At 56.0% G+C, this 17224-nt stretch overlaps 1 protein-coding gene across 1 annotated transcript in view; it reads right to left on the bottom strand.

Annotated features, from left to right (window-relative positions):
• COL13A1 (collagen type XIII alpha 1 chain) overlaps positions 1-17224 on the bottom strand; it is a 74330-nt gene that overhangs the window by 30530 nt on the left and 26576 nt on the right. Inside the window, exons 13-18 of the mRNA XM_033130873.1 lie at positions 7766-7810; positions 6866-6898; positions 6167-6193; positions 3656-3709; positions 2676-2762; positions 1059-1112 (exon numbers count right to left, since the gene is read on the bottom strand). Of these exons, the coding sequence (XP_032986764.1) occupies positions 1059-1112; positions 2676-2762; positions 3656-3709; positions 6167-6193; positions 6866-6898; positions 7766-7810 (300 nt within the window). The remainder of the gene's footprint in view (positions 1-1058; positions 1113-2675; positions 2763-3655; positions 3710-6166; positions 6194-6865; positions 6899-7765; positions 7811-17224) is intronic.

Here is a 17224-nt window from a genome sequence, read left to right as displayed (position 1 = left end):
AAAGCTGGTACAAGAGAACCTGCTGTCCTCAGAGGGGCCACGCGTTAGGAGCCCTGGAGGGGCCAGGAGGCTCATCCCAGCTCAGGCCATGAGGACGCAGAGCTCCCTGTGCACTAAAGCGCAGGCTCATTCTATCAGGAGACATGTGTCCCGTCTCCTCGCTCCCTCCAAGCTCCCTCCGTCTTTGCACTTAAAGATACTCTTTCCTGCGTTAGTTGTTAGTGATTCCACCGGCGTCTGTTTGGCCACCTCTTCCCAGACCCCTACGTCAGCCGCCTCCTTGGGAACAGAGACTAGGCCCTTCGCTTCCGTTCTGGTCCGGTTTCAAGCGCTCAGACAATTTTCACCAATTGAAGAGCCCACGTAGTTCTTTTAGGGGCCCCTCGGCTTGTGAAAGACCCAAACGGCGGGGAGCGGGGATGGAAGGTATTAGGAATCCCCAGGCTCCCTGAGTGGGTGAAGTAAGGGGAGTTTTTCTTATTGGAAATAGGACAGAACTGTAGGGAATAAATAGAACCGTGGGGTAAATTGTGAAAACAAACCACAGTTCCAGTTGTTCTGGGATGATCTTAACAGTGAAGATAATTTTAAAAACTAATGTAGAAAGTAAAAATTACGGAAACAAACCCTCTAATAGAACTGAACTCCCGACGATCCTGCAGTTGGCCAGCTAATGGAGCCTCAAACCACTGCCACCTGCAGGCCACCTGTCCCTGTACCTCCTCACCTCCAGCATCTCAGTCATCGTGCACCTGTGAGGCAGCCCCCCTGAGCCTTCCACAGGGAGTAGCTGGAGAGAAGTCTCCCTTTCTCAGTGGCTTGGAAGCTAACAGAGCAGGGGTTCTGGGTCACCCCCCAGCCCAAGTGTGCTGTCGCTGGGCCAGCCTTTACATGACCGCTGTCTCATTGAAGGGACAGCAGGCAGGAGTCCTGGCCCGTCAGCCTTGTGCCCTGGGGGTCCAACCACCTGATGGCCAAGACTGCTTATCTCTGAGCTGGGGCTTGGATTCCCAAGCAGAACCTCATCCTGTAGCTTTCAGGTGTGGGGGCCTCTGTACCTTGTCTCCCTGCCGTCCTGGGGGGCCGGCCTGGCCATTGACACCAGCTTCTCCCTGGGGAAGGAGAGAGATGGGATGAGGGCATGCAGGGCAGCTTGGACAGCTGCCCAAGGGGGCAAAAGATGGTCCTGCTGTTGGCGTCATGGGTATTAAGTGTCTTTGGGCCTCTGTCTCTTTCCCTGCTGGCTGCTACTAACTCATCCCGTTCTGACTCCTACCCACACTGGGGCCCGGCCTGGGTCTCACCTCCTCCAGGCAGCCCTCCTGTCTCCTTGCAGTTCTGTACCACTTGCTGGTGTCCACCCAGTTCTGTCTTGGCCCCCAACTGTGGATGGCTAGCAGCCTCTGGAGGGTCATTTTGGAGCCTAGAGCACTTGCAGCAAAAGCACACCTCATACTGCCTGGGAGAGTGTGGGGAGAGTGAGGCTGTGTGTGTGTGTGTGTGTGTGTGTGTGTGTGTGTGTGTGTGTGATCCACGAAGCCCAGGACAGGACAGGCAGGGGACATAGGAGGAGGCCCGTTCCAAAGAAGTCCCTTAGTAAACATTTGCCTGGACCTGGAAAGAGGACATGATATGGGAAACAATCTTCTAGCTTTCCCTTCCTTTTGTTTTGGGGTGCAGGAATAATAGTCACCAGGTTTCTCCAATCCCAAATCAAGACCCCAGATGCACCAGGTACCCATGCCCTGTGGGGTCAGCAGGACAAACTTCAATACTGGGGCTGTCTGGGAGGCCAGGTGACAGGGCTGTGGTTGGCAAAGCTGGTGCTCATGCCAGGGGCCTCTGTTCCTGCCACAGGTCACAGGACACGGGGTGGGGGAAGCCCGACACCCCTCCTGCTACTTCTCCTTGCCTGTCTGTGGGCATCACTTGGCTCCCTGCACTATATTCCTGCAAACTGTGCGTTTGTTTGTCCTGCTAGATTGCGGGCCAGCCCAGGGCGGGTTCCCTGCAGCCCCACCGCCCATGCAGAGCCCACCCATAATACACCCTTGATAAGTGTCAGTGGAATGAATGTGTGTATTCGTGCCAACCATGTAATTAATCTTTTCCTTATAAGCCGAGAAAGAGACCCCCTTGTTTTCCTGTGCACGAAAATACACCAAGCAACGCAGGAGGCATCTGTTTTAGGAAACCCAAATCTTACCCCTGCAGCGTCCACCCGGGGCAAGGAAAGCGTGGGCAGTCCCCTTTGCAGCTGCCCTCACTGCTGCCACCCCCTTCTCCCTGCAGCGTGCCAGCACCAGGCAGGGGCCCAGCAGCTCTCTGACCTTTGACTTCTTCAGAGCCCAAGTGAGGGAGGGGCCTTTCTGGCTGTCCGAAGGTCCTGCAGCCATTGGTCCCTGACTCAGTGACATCATAGCCATTTGAATCAATGAGCCCATCCAGCTGCCCTGGGGGGGGCCGGGGGGGACGTCTCCTAGATAGTCAGTCAACATTTGGAAGCAGGAGCTCAGACCAAATGACCTTTCCAGAATCCAGGGGAAAAACCACACATGTGGCGCAGAAGACTAGAGAAGGCAAGGTGCCCAGGCCACAGAGTCCCCAAGAATGGGCCGAGGAGAAAGGTCACAGCAAACAGTTCCCGTGAGCACTGGTCCCAGGGGAAGACTCACCTTTGGCCCTGGGGACCCAGGGAGCCCTGGAGGGCCGGGCTCCCCTCTGTTTCCGCCAATGGAGTTGCCAGCATCGCCTTTCTCTCCCTGGGAGTGGAAAGCAGAGTCAGCATCACTGGGTCCGCCTAGCGCTGGAGGGAGGGAGTTGATCCCTGTCTTTGTCCCCTCACAGTTCAGAGTGGAGGCAGTTGACTGTCCCTTAGTCTAGGCTGAACATGGGGGGTGGGGGGTGGGCATTAAGGGTCTGGTCACCAGATGTGGGCCCCGGGATGGCTGGGGACCAGAGGCCTTCAGAAGCCTGGCCTGGTCTGATCCAGCCATGGCATTTGAGGACAGCATGGAGCTGGCTACCGAAGGGGACACAGGTTTGGTGCTGAAATAAGAGACCCAGCAGGACTTGGGGCTAGAGCAGCGTTCCTCAAAGTGTGTTCCATGGAACACTCCCTTCAGGGAGTTGAAAATATTTGGAATGCGGGGAAAAAAAAAAAAAGGGTCTGGTGGCCAAAGAATGTTCGGAAAGGTGGAATGAAATGAAGCTTTGCAGGCTCCTTCACTGCAGGATGTTCAGAGCTCTGACAGGCTAAGGTGCCCTCCTAGGAGGTGCCCTCTCCAAGGAGGCCTCTTACACAGCTCTCCCCACACTTATTTGACCTCTAGTCTTTTTTCAAATGGAATAGTTCGTGGAGCTCGTGTACCATCGAGCACATTTTCAGAGCCGGTGCAAAGAAATCTGACCAGGTCATAGCTATTGAATTCTCTGGATTCGGGCATCTTTTGGTCAATCAAGGACTCCCATGTGGCACCCCATACCCTCCTCCTCTGAAGCAGAATCTGGCTGTGTTCCAGCTGCTTTCCCCCCCACCTGGGAGGGTCACCTTGAGTGCTGAGCCCGTGTGAACGTGCAGGGCCAGCAATGGGGGTGGGGACGGACCCCAAGGCCTCTACACAGAACCCACCATTCAGAGCTCATCGATACCCACCTTCTGCCCCAGGAGGCCAAGTAGCCCCGGGGAGCCGGCAGCCCCCTTCTCACCCTGTGGAGGAAATGCAGACAGTGTAGGGTTAGAGTCTGTTTCTCCAGGATGCCGGCGAGGACAGCACCCTGCCCGCATTGGGCCTTGGTTCCCCTCTCTCCTGTCGCCCTGCCCCAAGGTGGGCTGCTTTCTGAAAGACTCCACTGCCTGAAGGAAGCCCATCAGGCCCTGCCTCCTTTCTTGGGCCACTTCACACCGGTGACAGGCTATATCATTGCTCTCCTGTCCCATGGGGCTGGGCCCTCATCACTCACAGTCCCTTTGGGGCATCTCCTGGGGAGAGGTGAACAGTTTGGAATGCCAGTCACTGGGGAAGCTTTTCCTTTTCACTGTGCTCCTCTCATGTTCACAATGTCTAGCAATTACAGGCCCCTGGTCTCCAGGGAGAGCTTTCTGCCCACCTCCTCCCTGCCTCTCGAGAAGACAAGAACTAGATAACCAGAACTTCTCTGTAGAGGAATATTTTGAGAAGTTTGCCGTCTCTTATGGGTTGAATTGTAAGCCCCTCCCACCAAAGTCTGTATGTAGAAGCCGTGTCTCCCAGTATCTCAGAGTATGACCTCATTCGGAAATAGGGCCATTGAGGGTGTAACTAGCCACGTTATGAGGTCACGCTGGAGTCGGATGGGCCCCTACTCCAACATGACTGGTCCTTAGAAGAGGGGGAAACTTGGACACAGACATGCGTACGGGGAGAGCAGCACGTGGGGCTGAAGACAGAGGTTGGGGTGGGGCTTCTAGAAGCCCAGGAACGGCGAGGATGGCAGCAAACCACCAGAAGCCAGGAGCCAGGCCTGGATCACATTATCCTTCAGAGCCCGCAGGAGGAACCCGCCCTGCCGTTACCGTCATCTCAGAGTTCTGGCCTCCAGAACTGAGACCGTACATTTCTGTAGTTTACGCCACACCGTTGTGGTCCCCTGTTACAACAGCCCCAGCAAACTACTACCCGTCCCTCACCAGCTTCTTCCACTCCTCAAGAACTCTTTTCCCCAGGACGGGAGTCACAGGGCCTGCTCTCAGGGCAGATGAAGAGGCTCCGTGACGGTGAACAACCCCTCCCCGTGTCAGTGGCAGAGCTGGCCTAGCATGGAGGTCTCCTCACCTCTATGCCACCAAGACTTCACTTGGCCTTCACCGAGTGTCCCACATCAGGAGAGCCCCCCCAGAGCACCCTGCCAAGTCAGCGTGAGACGCTCCAGTCTCCATAGCCTGACGCCTGGAGGTTCACGTAGGTAATAATATAAACTGAGGGCCCTGAGTCGTAATTTGCTCAGAGGTCTCAATGACCTTTCCAGCCGAAGCCACCAAAGAAGTCACAGCAAGTCTCTGGGGGTCATTCCCTTGCCAACTGCCCTTGGGTAGAAGCTGAATGGCAAAGTGGCCTGAAGCTGGCCAAGGATGGGGAGGAAGCTGGGTAAAGGCCCAGGTGACAGGAGGGCAGTGAGTGTTGGGACCCTAGCTGGCCCTCCTGTGCCTGGGCTGCGCCTTACCGGGCACCCCCTGAAACAGGCCGAGTCTACAGGGAAAGAATGCAGTGTTACCCTACAGGGGAGTGGGCTGCAGGAAGGGAGGGCCTTCCTTCCTCCTGCGGGCCTTTCCTCCTGGGTAACCAGTGGCTTTCGGGGAGGGAGGCTGTGCTCTCCAGTACAAATTTCTGAAGTTGTGCCAGGCTTTCGCAGCACGCCCCTCCCCCTGGGACGCATGCTCCCATAGCACACTGCAGGCACAGGGGTGAGGCAGGGAGGGGGCGACCAGTGGAGGCCGGATGAAGGGGCACACACTCAAAGACACAATATCCTACCCTCTGCCCCCTCTTTCCCAGCAAACCTGGGGGCCCTGGCTTCCCTGCTGCTCCTGGGTCTCCCTTTGGGGTAAGAAGAGAAAACCACTCATGAGAGGATGGGAGAACGGTGAGGGGCGTAAGGGACAGTGATCATAAACTAGTGTTTCCAGGATACTCGCCCCCCAAGACGCTCCTCTGAAAAACAGGATGCCCTGGTCAAAAAAGTTTGAAAATGTGTCCTAAAGTATTACCTTTTTAGAGCCTCTCAATGCACATTTAGCATATTAATGGCTCTGAGAAGGCCTGCAGTAGAGATATCTGTGTAATATTTTTATCCTCCTGTTTCTCAAACGTATCTGACCATGTTGCATCTTTTAATGAACTAGACGACAGAGACAAGAGTCCTGGCGGTGCAGGGGACCGTGGTCACCGCCTGCTGGAGCTGGTGTGCAGGCCAACTGTCCAGGCCAGGATTGGAGCGGGGGAAGGAGGCATTGGCAGTGCATTCCTGACAAGTGGGCCCTTCTCTGGTAGGCTCTCCTCTGCTGGGTCAGGTCCCCAGCCCCAGGCCAGCCTCAGGGGAACCAAGAGCAAAACGACAGCAGCCCCTCCCACCTCCACCGGAAACCTGATGCTCCATGCAGCCCAGAATGTTCTCTCTGTATCAGTACCTTGGCTCCTGGGGTCCCTGGCTCACCCTGTGTGGAAAAAAGGAAGACTCAGGTAAAGAAGAGAGAGACAGACAGACAGACAGACACGGGAACAAATGAGCAGAGCTACTCTGGGGGAAGGTGAAGCACCTGGCCAACGTGGCTTTTCTATGCCTAAGCCTCAGGCTCCAGGCCATAGGAGGCCTCCTGGGCCTTTCCTTATTCTGTCCCTACGTGATGGGTGTGGCAGGTGTGGGTGTCCGTGAGGCACCCCAGGAGGAGGGCCAGGATGGAGTGGGCATCTGCTTTCCACACTGTGCTCCCTGTAAGTAGACCTGCTGGGAGAGCCACACGGAGCACGTGTGCTGCTGGGGTGTCCCCACCCATCCGTCTGCCAACTAGATGGGTGGTTAGGGTGGGGAGAAGGATTCCCGTTGTCCTCCCTAAAGTTTTGCAAGCATGCAGCTGCGGAGTTCTGGAGTGTGAAGGTGAGACCTGTCGCCGAGGCTGCTAACCCTTTGCTACTTCCTTGTGAGGCTTAAGTCGTTCAAGCTGTGCATCTGGCAAAAATGTCGCTTTAGGATAAATGTTTCCCAGTCCTGTCTGCCCTTTCCTGGGTCCAGTGGCCACCTCACTGAGCCCCTGAAGCCCCTGTTCTGCCCTCCTCGCTCCGTTTCTCCCATCCTGCCCCTCAGTATGGAGTTACAGCGTTCTACTGACCTTCTCCCCAGCCACAGAGATTCCAGGAGCCCCCTGGCAGAGAGAAGAAAAGGCATGGAGACTTTCTGCAGTTGGGGGGAGCACGGAGGAGGTGGTCAGCCGCCCAGCCTCCCCTTGGGGAGATGAGAAGGCAGACGGCTCACTTCCGCCTAGCGCCCAGACTCATGAGAAAGGTGGGTTGCTGAGATCGGCACAGGGAGAGGGGTCCCTGAGGAAGAGGAGCTTGCGGCACAACTGGGTTCCCCAGGTTTTCCATCTACCTGCCCAGCTCCCAGGCCCTCCTGGGGGACACAGTGGGCACCATGGCAGGATGCGCATGGGTGAGTAGATAGGGGCATCCCTGGGGTGGAGTGGGGGGAGAGCTTCATTGGGATAGGAGAGGAGGAGGAGATGGGAGGGGAAAAGAGGGTAGAGCCTTGGGGAAGGGGAGAGGAGAAGGTGGCTGATGTCGTTATGTACAGTCCACCCCAGAGTGTGTCAGCAGGACTCTCCACACAGGACGCTCTCTGGACCTATGCCCTTATGGACTGGGGAGCAGCTGGCAGTGGACCCCATTTCTACACTAGCCCAAGACCATCTACTTTTGAAATGAATAGGCTGCCAAGCATACGGCTTAGTAAATCCCAGGTGGAGGTGATTTTTAGGGGGTCCCTACTCCTCACAGGGTCTCAGGACTGCACAGAGCTTTTTATGACCCAGAGATGCCCAGGAGGTGGGCCGGCCTCATCAGGAGGGCACTGGTGAGTGACAGCTCAGGGGCCAAATAGGAGCAGCCCTGTCTGGTGAGAGGGCTGGGGAGGAAACACGCACCCTGGCTTCACAGTGGGTTGTGGGAAGGAGGAGCCTGGGAGAGGGGGAGGGGTGGGGGGTGCTGCCTGGAGTGTGGGGAGAGGCAGGTACCTTTGCTCCATGTTTGCCCGGCATCCCTGGCATGCCCCGTTCTCCCTAAAGGAAGACACAAGAGAAATGATGAGAAGAGGACCAGATTCAGGACCCCGAGGCCTCAGCCCTCGAAGCATGGCCTGCAAGGATGTCAGTGAGAACGGTTGGTCAGGAAGCTGGGGACGGCTGTCGGTTCACGATGAGCTTTGAGGACCTGCTATCTCTGGCAGCCACTGTGGACCACTCCTCTCAGATGTGATCCCGTAGAGAAAGAGAGGTCCAAGTCACAGGTCACAGTGCAGAAAAGGTCCCCAGAGAGAGAGGCCCACCAGTGGAGGCCGAGGCCTGTGGGGGTGGGAGGCAGGGGGAGTTGTTCAAGATGTAGTGCCAGCCAGTGCCTGGCGGGCCTGGGACTCAGTGCTGCAGGTAGGAGAGGCCCACCGGCCACTTCCCCACGGCTTGCCCTCCCTCCCAATCCTAGGACTTCACTCCAGTGGCACCTGTCTTCCTCCTGTGGAGCTCTTTTTTCTCGGGGGTTCCTTGGGTCTAACTGTTTCTGAGGGCACGGGGGCTTTGGCCCCACGTGGCAGAGGGCCCGCCTGTACTTTGGGTGGACTATGGCTGGATCAGGGTGTTTCCTGGAACCTGTCCTGAGACACCTGGAGAGCTGTTGCTTCTCCAGGATATCGTGAGGTATGCTCTATCATCTTAGCAGTGTCCTGTCTTTTTCTTCAACCTCTCTTACCTTCCCGTGAAAATTCTAAACCTCTGGGAGGAGGCTGAGCTCAGGAAGGACAGACACTTCCTCTTCCCTCCTTGGAAGGACACACCAGGAAGAGATGAGGATGGAGATAACAGCCAGTGACCAAGGGGGACCAAGAGTAGGTGAATCAAGATTAAGCGGCTGTGTCCGGGGTGAGGGTGGGCGCTCAGGGGAGGAAGGAAGGCAGCTCTCTCATTTGAGTTGAGCCCCAAATGACACCCCCACCAGGGCCCAGAGTGCTTTGTAGTGTCCTGCACGTGAAGGCCAGCGCTGTGGATGGCAACACAGAACCCTGACAGACCCTGCTGCACGCCCAGCTTCCCCTCTCGGGCCTGAGTGCCGTGGCTCAGGCCATGCTGCAATTCCCACAGGCTTACAGGCAGAGGGGCAATTTGTCCCACCCACCTGGTCCCCGCCTTTCCAGCTGTCCTCTTCCCTCCTCTGCCATCTACAGCAGCCTTGGTCCACCCTTTGGCTCCTGAGGCTAGAGCTACTTCCAACCTCTCTCCTCCGTGACAAGCCTCCACACTGGCATCCAGGTCAGCGCCCCAGCACATAGGATGGAACATAATACTTCCTGCTTCAGAACGGCCAGTGCCCGGCGTTGACCACAGAAAGGGGCCAGGCTCCTGAGCATGGCAGTGACCCCCACTTCCTGCGCAGCCTCATCACCTCACATCCCGACACCTCGTATCTGTTTCCCTGAAAACACTACCCATTTTCATGATTCTATGACTCTCTGCTATTTCCTCAAGCCAACACCCGTTCATCACTGGGCGCCCTGCTCAAACACCATCTCCTCTCTGAAGCCTTTTGCTCTGCTCCAAACCCAGTGCTGGATCTTCAGTGCAGCAGGGACCACTGGGCATTTGCAAAGTCACATCTGCCTGGGCTGGTTCACCTCCATCCTCTTTGGGTCAAGTCTCTGAATTCTGAAAAAGGCCCAGACTCTTTAGCTCCAAACGCAGGAGCCCTTCCTTGTCCTGACCCACGAAGATCCCTGAGCCACAGTCGGGGCTGGTGAGCTGGAATCAGGAAGTGACCACCACAGACAAGCCAGTACCACAGGTCTGCCGGAGCCACTACATTCTGGGAACTTCCTTTAATGAGGAAGAGCAGGGAAAGGCATGGCCGTTCACTGCACCTGCCACGTGGCTGGCACCGGGCTAAGGGCTTCACATCCTTCTTCTATTTAATCCCCAAGAATCCCTGTCCAGTGTGGGAGTGGATGTTATTCCTGTTTCACACATGAACAAACTGTGACTCAGAGAGGCCAGGTATGATTGTCAAGGTCATGCAGAACAAGGATTTGAACACAGGTCTTTTGTTTGCTGAAGTCCAAGTACTTATTTCTCCAGACTAACCCCGGCATCAGATGGGCTGATGTGCCCTCTGCTTCCATTAAACACCCTCTTCAGGCTGCAAGCAGAGCAAATCCCCTCTATGCTGGAGGGCCCTCGGTCTGTGCCCCATAGGGGTGAAGGGGTCAGCATGTGAGGGTAGCTCAGCCCAGAGTTGGGGCTGGGTCTTGAACCACAGGCACCGGAGAAAAGAGCTGCCTGCCAGCACAGATCTGCTACGTGTCCAGCAGAGGGCGCCAAAGGACCTTGTCAGAAGATTGGCAACTGCAGCCCGGCAGGCTTCAAAGCCGGGCAGGAGCATCCTCGGAAGACCCCGTCCCTTCAGAGGACCGGCATCCCCTGCGAACATGCCAACGTGCCTGAGTCCTCTGGGTTGGGGAGTATAGGTGGGGGTCAGCTTGGGGGTCCCTGATTATTTAGGGATTTCCCATTTGTCCTACTCTTCCCTTCATCCTGGAGTCAGGAAAGGCTGGCTGTGTAAATCCAGATAAGCCACTATCCCTCCCTGGGTCCAGGATCCTCACGTGCTAAGTGAGATTAGACTAGGTACCTCCTACCTGCCCCTGCCCTCTGTCTTTCTCCCTCCACACTCAGCCCTACCTGTGTGAGGCCCGTAAGAGGGAAACAGGCCATGGTTGGGGAAATGACACTGCGTCTGTTGGCAGCTCCAGAACAAGGCTCCATGGTGGGGGGAGTTTAGCTCCGGGTAAAACTGCCTCTAGGGTGTCTGTCCCGTCCTGCCCCCAAGGGACAGCTGCGGATGCTTCAGCAGGGAGGAGGGTGGGCTCTGCTCATGCTCGTGTCTGGGCTTGTCCCCAGTCCCCACCGGAGCCATGCAGAGCAGAACCTGGGAGCAAGGCTTTCCAGCTAATTGGCTTTGTCTTTAGCCCTTGTTGGCTTGTGTGTAAAGACACAACCACACCCTCCAGGGAAAGCCGGGCCCCTTGAAGCCCCCTAAGGAGGAAGCTCTCCTCATTAGCGGCTGACCTTCGCCCCTTCCCTCCGCCCTGGGTCAAGTCTCTTAAGTCTGCAAATGACCCAGGCTCCCTTGATCCCCAGATCAGGGCTGCCCTCACTCTCAGCCCTTTGCTGGGCAGGAAGCAGGGGTGCCCCCACTGACCCCGTCCTGCAGGGTCAGTCTACGCTCATCAGTTTCCTTTCTCCGGGGCTTGTCTCCATCTGACCTCTGAACTGGGAACTGGGCTGGTCCTGCACCAGAAGACATTGACTCCTGGACAGTGAAAAAATGGAGGTGAGAGGGAGTGAGTCATTGTCAAGGACTCCAGAGTGGCTGTGGGGTAAGCGTACTCGTTTGCAGGGAGCAAGGGGAAGGGTTTCTGGCAGCTATTGCTAAAAGGAGGACAAGGAGTGTTCACAGAGCTTTCCCTCCTGGTATGTCTTTGTGAGAGTCTATCCAGAGGCTCCTTCTTTCCCATTTTTCTTCTTAAAAGTGTACCTGTTCAAAAAGTTTCAGTTTGGAACTGGGCTGATTTAGACCCATTGACTCACCAATGCCTTCGTCCTAGGTGTGGAGGGAGATCTCCTAGTCTTTCAAAGGCCCAGGGCCCCAATTTATCCCCTCTACCTTTGCTTTCCCATGTCTTCCCAGCGGGGACCCCAGAGGCTCCCCCAGTGGTTCTCAGACCCCCAATCTGAGTCATCCTGCTGTGGAGAAGTGGGTGCCTGAGCATTACAAAGCGTCTTGCCCAGATGCACAGAGCATGGAAGGCACAGGCTGCCGTGGAGCCAGGATTGTGACCCCGGGGCGGGGCTGGCTCTTTAATCTTGGTGCTGACAACCAATGCCTGATCGCTGGTCCATAAGGTGTGGAGGTAATGCAGGGACTCTGGTCCCGCTCCCCACACAAGAATGCAGGACATGGTGAGGCCAAAAAGGAACACCCACGGCGCCACAGATAGGGGTGTCATACCACTATAGTCTCGCTGGTGGCTGGGTTGGAGACACAGGAAGCAGGAGCCACACAATCCACAATCTGCCATCCGCTCCTCTGCCAAGCAACCAAGCAGCGTAGCCACAGCAGTTATATTAGTGGCTAATGGCTAACCGGTTACAGCTGACGGCCAACTAGTCACAGCTGATGGCCATCTACTACCCGAGCCAGCACCTTTCCACGTGAGGTCGAGAGCCTGGAAACTGCTCTCTGGGACTCTGTCCCCACAGTAGATTTCAGTCATTGTGGCTAAGAAAGCTCTAGGTAAGCACAGCTGGATAGAGAGGGGGGCTGCCTGAATGACCTTGAGGGCCCATCCCAGCCCCAACTTTTATAATACCACTGACTCTCCAGCTGGGCCCTGCACATGCACACACTACAGTATTAATAGGTTTTCTATGCTGGTCCCGCTTCCAGGTGCGAGGATCCATCCTTTACTGAGATGACAGGATGGAAGTGAGCTCCTTGGGGCACACACGGGCCATGCTCCCGTCCAGTGGGAACGGCCTCTTAATTGGTGATTTACTGTTTGTTGAACAGGGACTTGGCAAGAAGACAGTAGTCTGGAAGGCAGTGGGGGGCTTCAAGGTCAGCTCCCCAGCCAAGCAAAGGTCAGGCCAGCGAAGCACAGGGAGATGAATGGACCTCCCTAACGTAAGGCCCGCTGCAGCCCAGCTCTGGGGGTGGGGGGTCGGGGGCTGGGCTGAAGCAGCTCCACACATAGGCTCTTTGTTCTCTGCAGGGGAGGAGAAAGGCCTGTCTGAGTGTGGGGATTGGAGGACTGGGGTGCACGCCAGCAGACCGCTCAGGCCTCAGGCCTGGACCAGGGCCCTTTCCTGGGCTGGAAAAGGTGGGTGAGGAGGGCTGATGTCTTTATCTCCCCTCACTAGTTCTCAGGACTCCCTTCCAGGAAAAAGGCAGCTCAGTTCCCTGTTCCTTGCCCTAGCCAGCTCCAGACTGGAGAGGTCTGGAACCACGGAAATGCCAGGTCCTCCGGTAATTAGGGCCGGCAGGAAGTGATCTGGGGAATTACCGGGGTCAGGCACCCCATCGAAGCCCAGGCTTTGGAAAGGCGGCTGGCTTATAATCTTGACTTGAGATCGGTTGATTTTGTAGTCAGTTCCAGAAAGCAAAGTCAGCTCTAATTAACCTGGGGATCTGGGAGTGCAGGAGAAATGGGGCCCAGAGAGCACAGGCTGGAGGGCTGTAGACAGGCAGAGCGGGGGTCCTGTCAGGACCCCGGGGGCCTCAGATCTGGAGCCCAGGTCTCAGCTCCCTGAGCTGCTTTAATTTAAATGGTCTGGCTGTCCTCACTGGGATTTTGTGGCTTTGAAAGAAAGTGCTGTCCCCATACCAGAAGGCTCCTGTGTCTACAGCTTCCAGCTGTACAGAGCTCTGTGCTGCATGGGGGCCAGAGAGAAGCCTGGGGTTGCTCAGGTTCTCTGGGAACCAGAGGGGTGCAGGAAAGTTTCAGGAATAGCTGTGGTGAAGGGCTGAGACAAGCTGCCTTCTCCCGGCTTTACTGGAAGCCCTGGGACCACGCCATCTCCCTGCAGGAATCATTCAGGTGGAATCAGTGCCAACGGGCAAAACACTGCACTTCCTTGGTTCTTCAACTAAAACACACCAAGTGCCCCACGCTTTCTGCTGTAAACACTCCAGGTACTGTTCAGACAGACTGGGAGGCTCAGAGAAATGCCTGAACCCAGCCACAATATTTTTCTCACAAGAAGGAAAAGAGCTCAACTCCCACCTCTCCTTTCTAGTGAAGGAGAAGCGGGGAACGCCTACTAGAAATCATGGGGTTCCCCCAGGGCTCAAAAGATCCAGGTAGTGAAGTCATGTAGAGCAAAGCTTTGGGGTCAGACAGACCTGGCTTCACTACTTCCTAGCTGTTGTAGACCATCAGGGATTCACCTCTGTGAACCTCAGTTTGCTTATCTGTCAATCGGAGAGAAGAATAAAACCTACCTCACAGGGTTATTTTAAAGGTCCAGTGAGGTGGTACATGCGAAGTGCTTCTTACACAGCCTGCCACGTGGAAGAGGCCGCATAAGGCAGATATAATAATGCTGGCGCTCATTCTACAGAAGTGTGTCCACCCACATGGTCCCTTACTCTGACTGGCCGATCAGAACGATCACGCCCTTTTGTAGAAGGACCGAGGACCGATGAGGAGAAGGGGTGGCCTGGCCGAGGCCCGAGGGCTGAGATGCGCTGGGTGGGTGAGCTTCTGCTCCCCATGCCCTAGCCATCCCAGTTGGCCCTCCTCCCTGAGAGCCCCTGTTTCTCATAAGCCCCCCAAACTCCAGAGAAGGGACTGCATTATAAGCTGCTCCAGCACAAGGCTCTCACATCCTGCCTCCTCTGGTCTGCAAACGCACAGCCCGCAGCCTGCAGGAGGGGACTGTGTGCTCAGCTACCGTCCTTCATGCAAACCCGGATGGAGGCTTAACACCCAGACCGCCACATGCGTCAAACGCAGCCCCCTCCCCACAGCGGAGACAGAAGCCCAGCTCCGATGCGCTTAGAGATAAGCTCTCACCAGGTTTGTGATCCACATGCAGTCTGACAACACTCATCAATCCTCTTGAAAGAGAGCCTGGGTGGTAATGTTTTAAACACACTTTGCGTTTTGCAACATATTTAAAGTAGATCGATGTCATAAATTTGGATCAAATAGGTACCACATGGGTACACAACAATGCTCGCAGTGTCTAGGCAGTGGCGCTGGCCCCACGTGGGGCTGGTGGGGCAGCACGGGCCCACTGGCCAGACTGGGCTTTGATCCCAAGGAGCTGGTGGGAAGCCTGCCCCACTGGCCTGGCTGGACTTTGGGAGGCTGCCAGGCTGCGTCCAGCTGCTGGGGTGGTGATGCTGGTGGTGGACGGAACTAATCATTAGCAAACTGCACAGGACTGAGAAACATCTTTGCTGAGAGTTAAATTCCACCCGGGGCTGAAAGAAAGGCCTCCCTGCATGTGTGTCCAGTTGCCGGGATTCAGCAATCGAAGCAGATGTGGAGGGTCCCTCCGTTACCCTACAGGCCCCCCTCCCAGCCTGAACGCACAGGGCAGCCACATGGCCCCTGTCCCAGCTCGGGGTTCCCACCCCCCCGCCACTGGCTCCCCACCCCGCGGTGGGGCGCAAACTCCTCTCAGCTCCTGTAATCGGGTCGCCCTTCATGTCAGTAGCGTCTCTTCCCCACGTCTCACTCCAAGCAGAGAGCAGAGAGGGGAAGGAAAGAGGAAAAGAGAGAACTGATGGACGAAGGAAGGACACTTGGGGGAAAACCTTCCACACCCCAGAAAAACCACACCGGATGGTGGTCTGTACACCATTAGCGCAGCCTGGGTGAGATCTCTCTGAGCAAACATTCACTTCTGCACCAGGGTGAGAACTCAGGAGACCTAGCTTCCAATTCTAGCATGATCGTTCACCAGCTGTACAACCTTGGGCAAAGTGTTAACCTCTCTGAGCTCATCTGGGCAATGGAGAGAAAGGGCCGAATGAGATGGGGAATGAAAGAACTTCGGCTAAACCAGCCACATGAAGTGTTGCTGCGTTTGTCCTCAGGCACCAGGCTCTTCACCTCAGAGTCCTGATGGGACGCAAACTTCTGCCTGGGCATCGGGGTCACTGCAGCCAAGATGCCCCAGTGGGGCTGGCGCAGTGGGAAGGGGACTTGAGGCCTCCTGAGAGTTGCCTGATATTGAGGACTGACCCCAAGTCCTTGGGGGCGGACCCTCTGCTGCTGGCCACTGGTCCCCAGTGCATATCCTCTGGCCTCTGTTGGAAAAGGAGGTGTGGCTGAGGTGACGACAGGACCAGGGTCCCAGCACAGAGATGAGGGTGCTGAGACCACCTGGTGGCTCCAGGAGCATCTACGGAAAAGGCAGGCTGGGAGAAGTGGAGGCAGCAGGAGCCTTCCAGAACCCTGGGAGGTAGTGTGGGGTGGGGAGCTAGCAGCCTCACAGTCCCTGCAGATTCCAGGAGAAGGGCCGTTGTGGAAAGTCCGAGGGGTTGGTCTGGCAGGGAGAAAGCGTGAGGAACAAGAGCCGAGCACAAGGGACCAGGGCCTTCTTGGTTACTGGGGAGATCTGAGGTAGTGATGCTTGTTGACGAACTTGGATGCAGATGAAGAAAGACCTGGACAAAGGCTTAAGGAGACCAAGACTCCTTCTAAGCCAGGGCTTCTCTTCTCTAGGGGTATAGAACCAACTCTGTCCCCAGGAAGCCACAGCTTCCCTGAGCCGGAAGGGATTTGAATCCAGTCTCCCATCTGATAGAGAAGCTTCTCTTAACACATCTCAGACCCGTATTTTCCAGCCTCTACTTGAATACCTCTGGTGACGGGGGGGTTCCCTCCCTCCCTAGGAACCCATCAGCACTTGCTACCTCTAATCCTGCTGAAGAAGCGTGCTCCTCCTTCCATGCTGGAGCCTTCTCTAGCAGCCCTGAGCCTTCTCACCCCACAGCAGGCTTCCAGGGGTCAGGAGCTGCTTCTCTGTCAGCAGGACCACACTGGTTTTCTCTGCAAATCCAATGCAGCTAGGGTTGAATGATTCGTCCCTCAATCTGATGCCAGGATTGTCACACTCATGGGATCAGGTCCTCTGTCATCACGACACCGCAGCCCTAAGCCGAGCTCTCTCCATCCTCAGGACCATAGACTCCCAGGCTCCTTTCTGGATGAACCAGACTTCTAATTGGCAGGAGAGTGCAGACGCCCGCCATGGCACGGACACCAGTGGCAGGTATCGCCATGAGCCCAGGGAAACCTCTGCTGGCCCTGCAGTTTCTTTGCAGCTTGAGATTGCTGGCCTGGCTGCTAATGGGAAAACCAACCCTGCGCTGCACCAGGAGGCAGTAAATTTTGTGAGTCCGTGTGAGTGGATGGAGGCAAACGCGGGGGCTATAATTTCTACTTCCTGACACAATACAAACTTCTCAGTTTATGCAGAACTAATTAAAGATCTCTCAGGTCTCGCCATTTCACTCACCAAGCACCCGTAAAACAATGTGGTGATGGCAGCTGCCTGATTACACAGTGCGTGGAATGTGCTTCTCCAGAGTGATTCTTCCCTTTCCAAAATCCCTCCCCCACCTTCTCCTTTTCTGCCTGCTTCTGTTCTTCTTCTGGAAGGCTCCAGAGCCTTCCCAGACAGGGTCTGGAGGACGGGATGGGCTCCTTGCAGCAGGTGGTACCACGGGAAAGACCCCGACCTGGATTTGAATTCCTGCTCTGTCACTTATGAGTCATGCCTCAGTTTCCTCATTTGTAAGTAGGAGAATAACCTGCCTCATAGGGTGGTCTTAGGATCAGAAATAATGCAGGTTTATGTGGAAGGACAGCCTGGCACGTGGTAGGCATTCAGTAAGTGGTGACTTTTGTTAAGATT

Source organism: Rhinolophus ferrumequinum, chromosome 16 (assembly GCF_004115265.2).
Source record: "Rhinolophus ferrumequinum isolate MPI-CBG mRhiFer1 chromosome 16, mRhiFer1_v1.p, whole genome shotgun sequence".
Classification (NCBI taxonomy): domain Eukaryota; kingdom Metazoa; phylum Chordata; class Mammalia; order Chiroptera; family Rhinolophidae; genus Rhinolophus; species Rhinolophus ferrumequinum.
The sequence above is the reverse complement of the archived record's forward strand: the minus strand, read 5'-3'. Positions and strand labels throughout refer to the sequence as shown.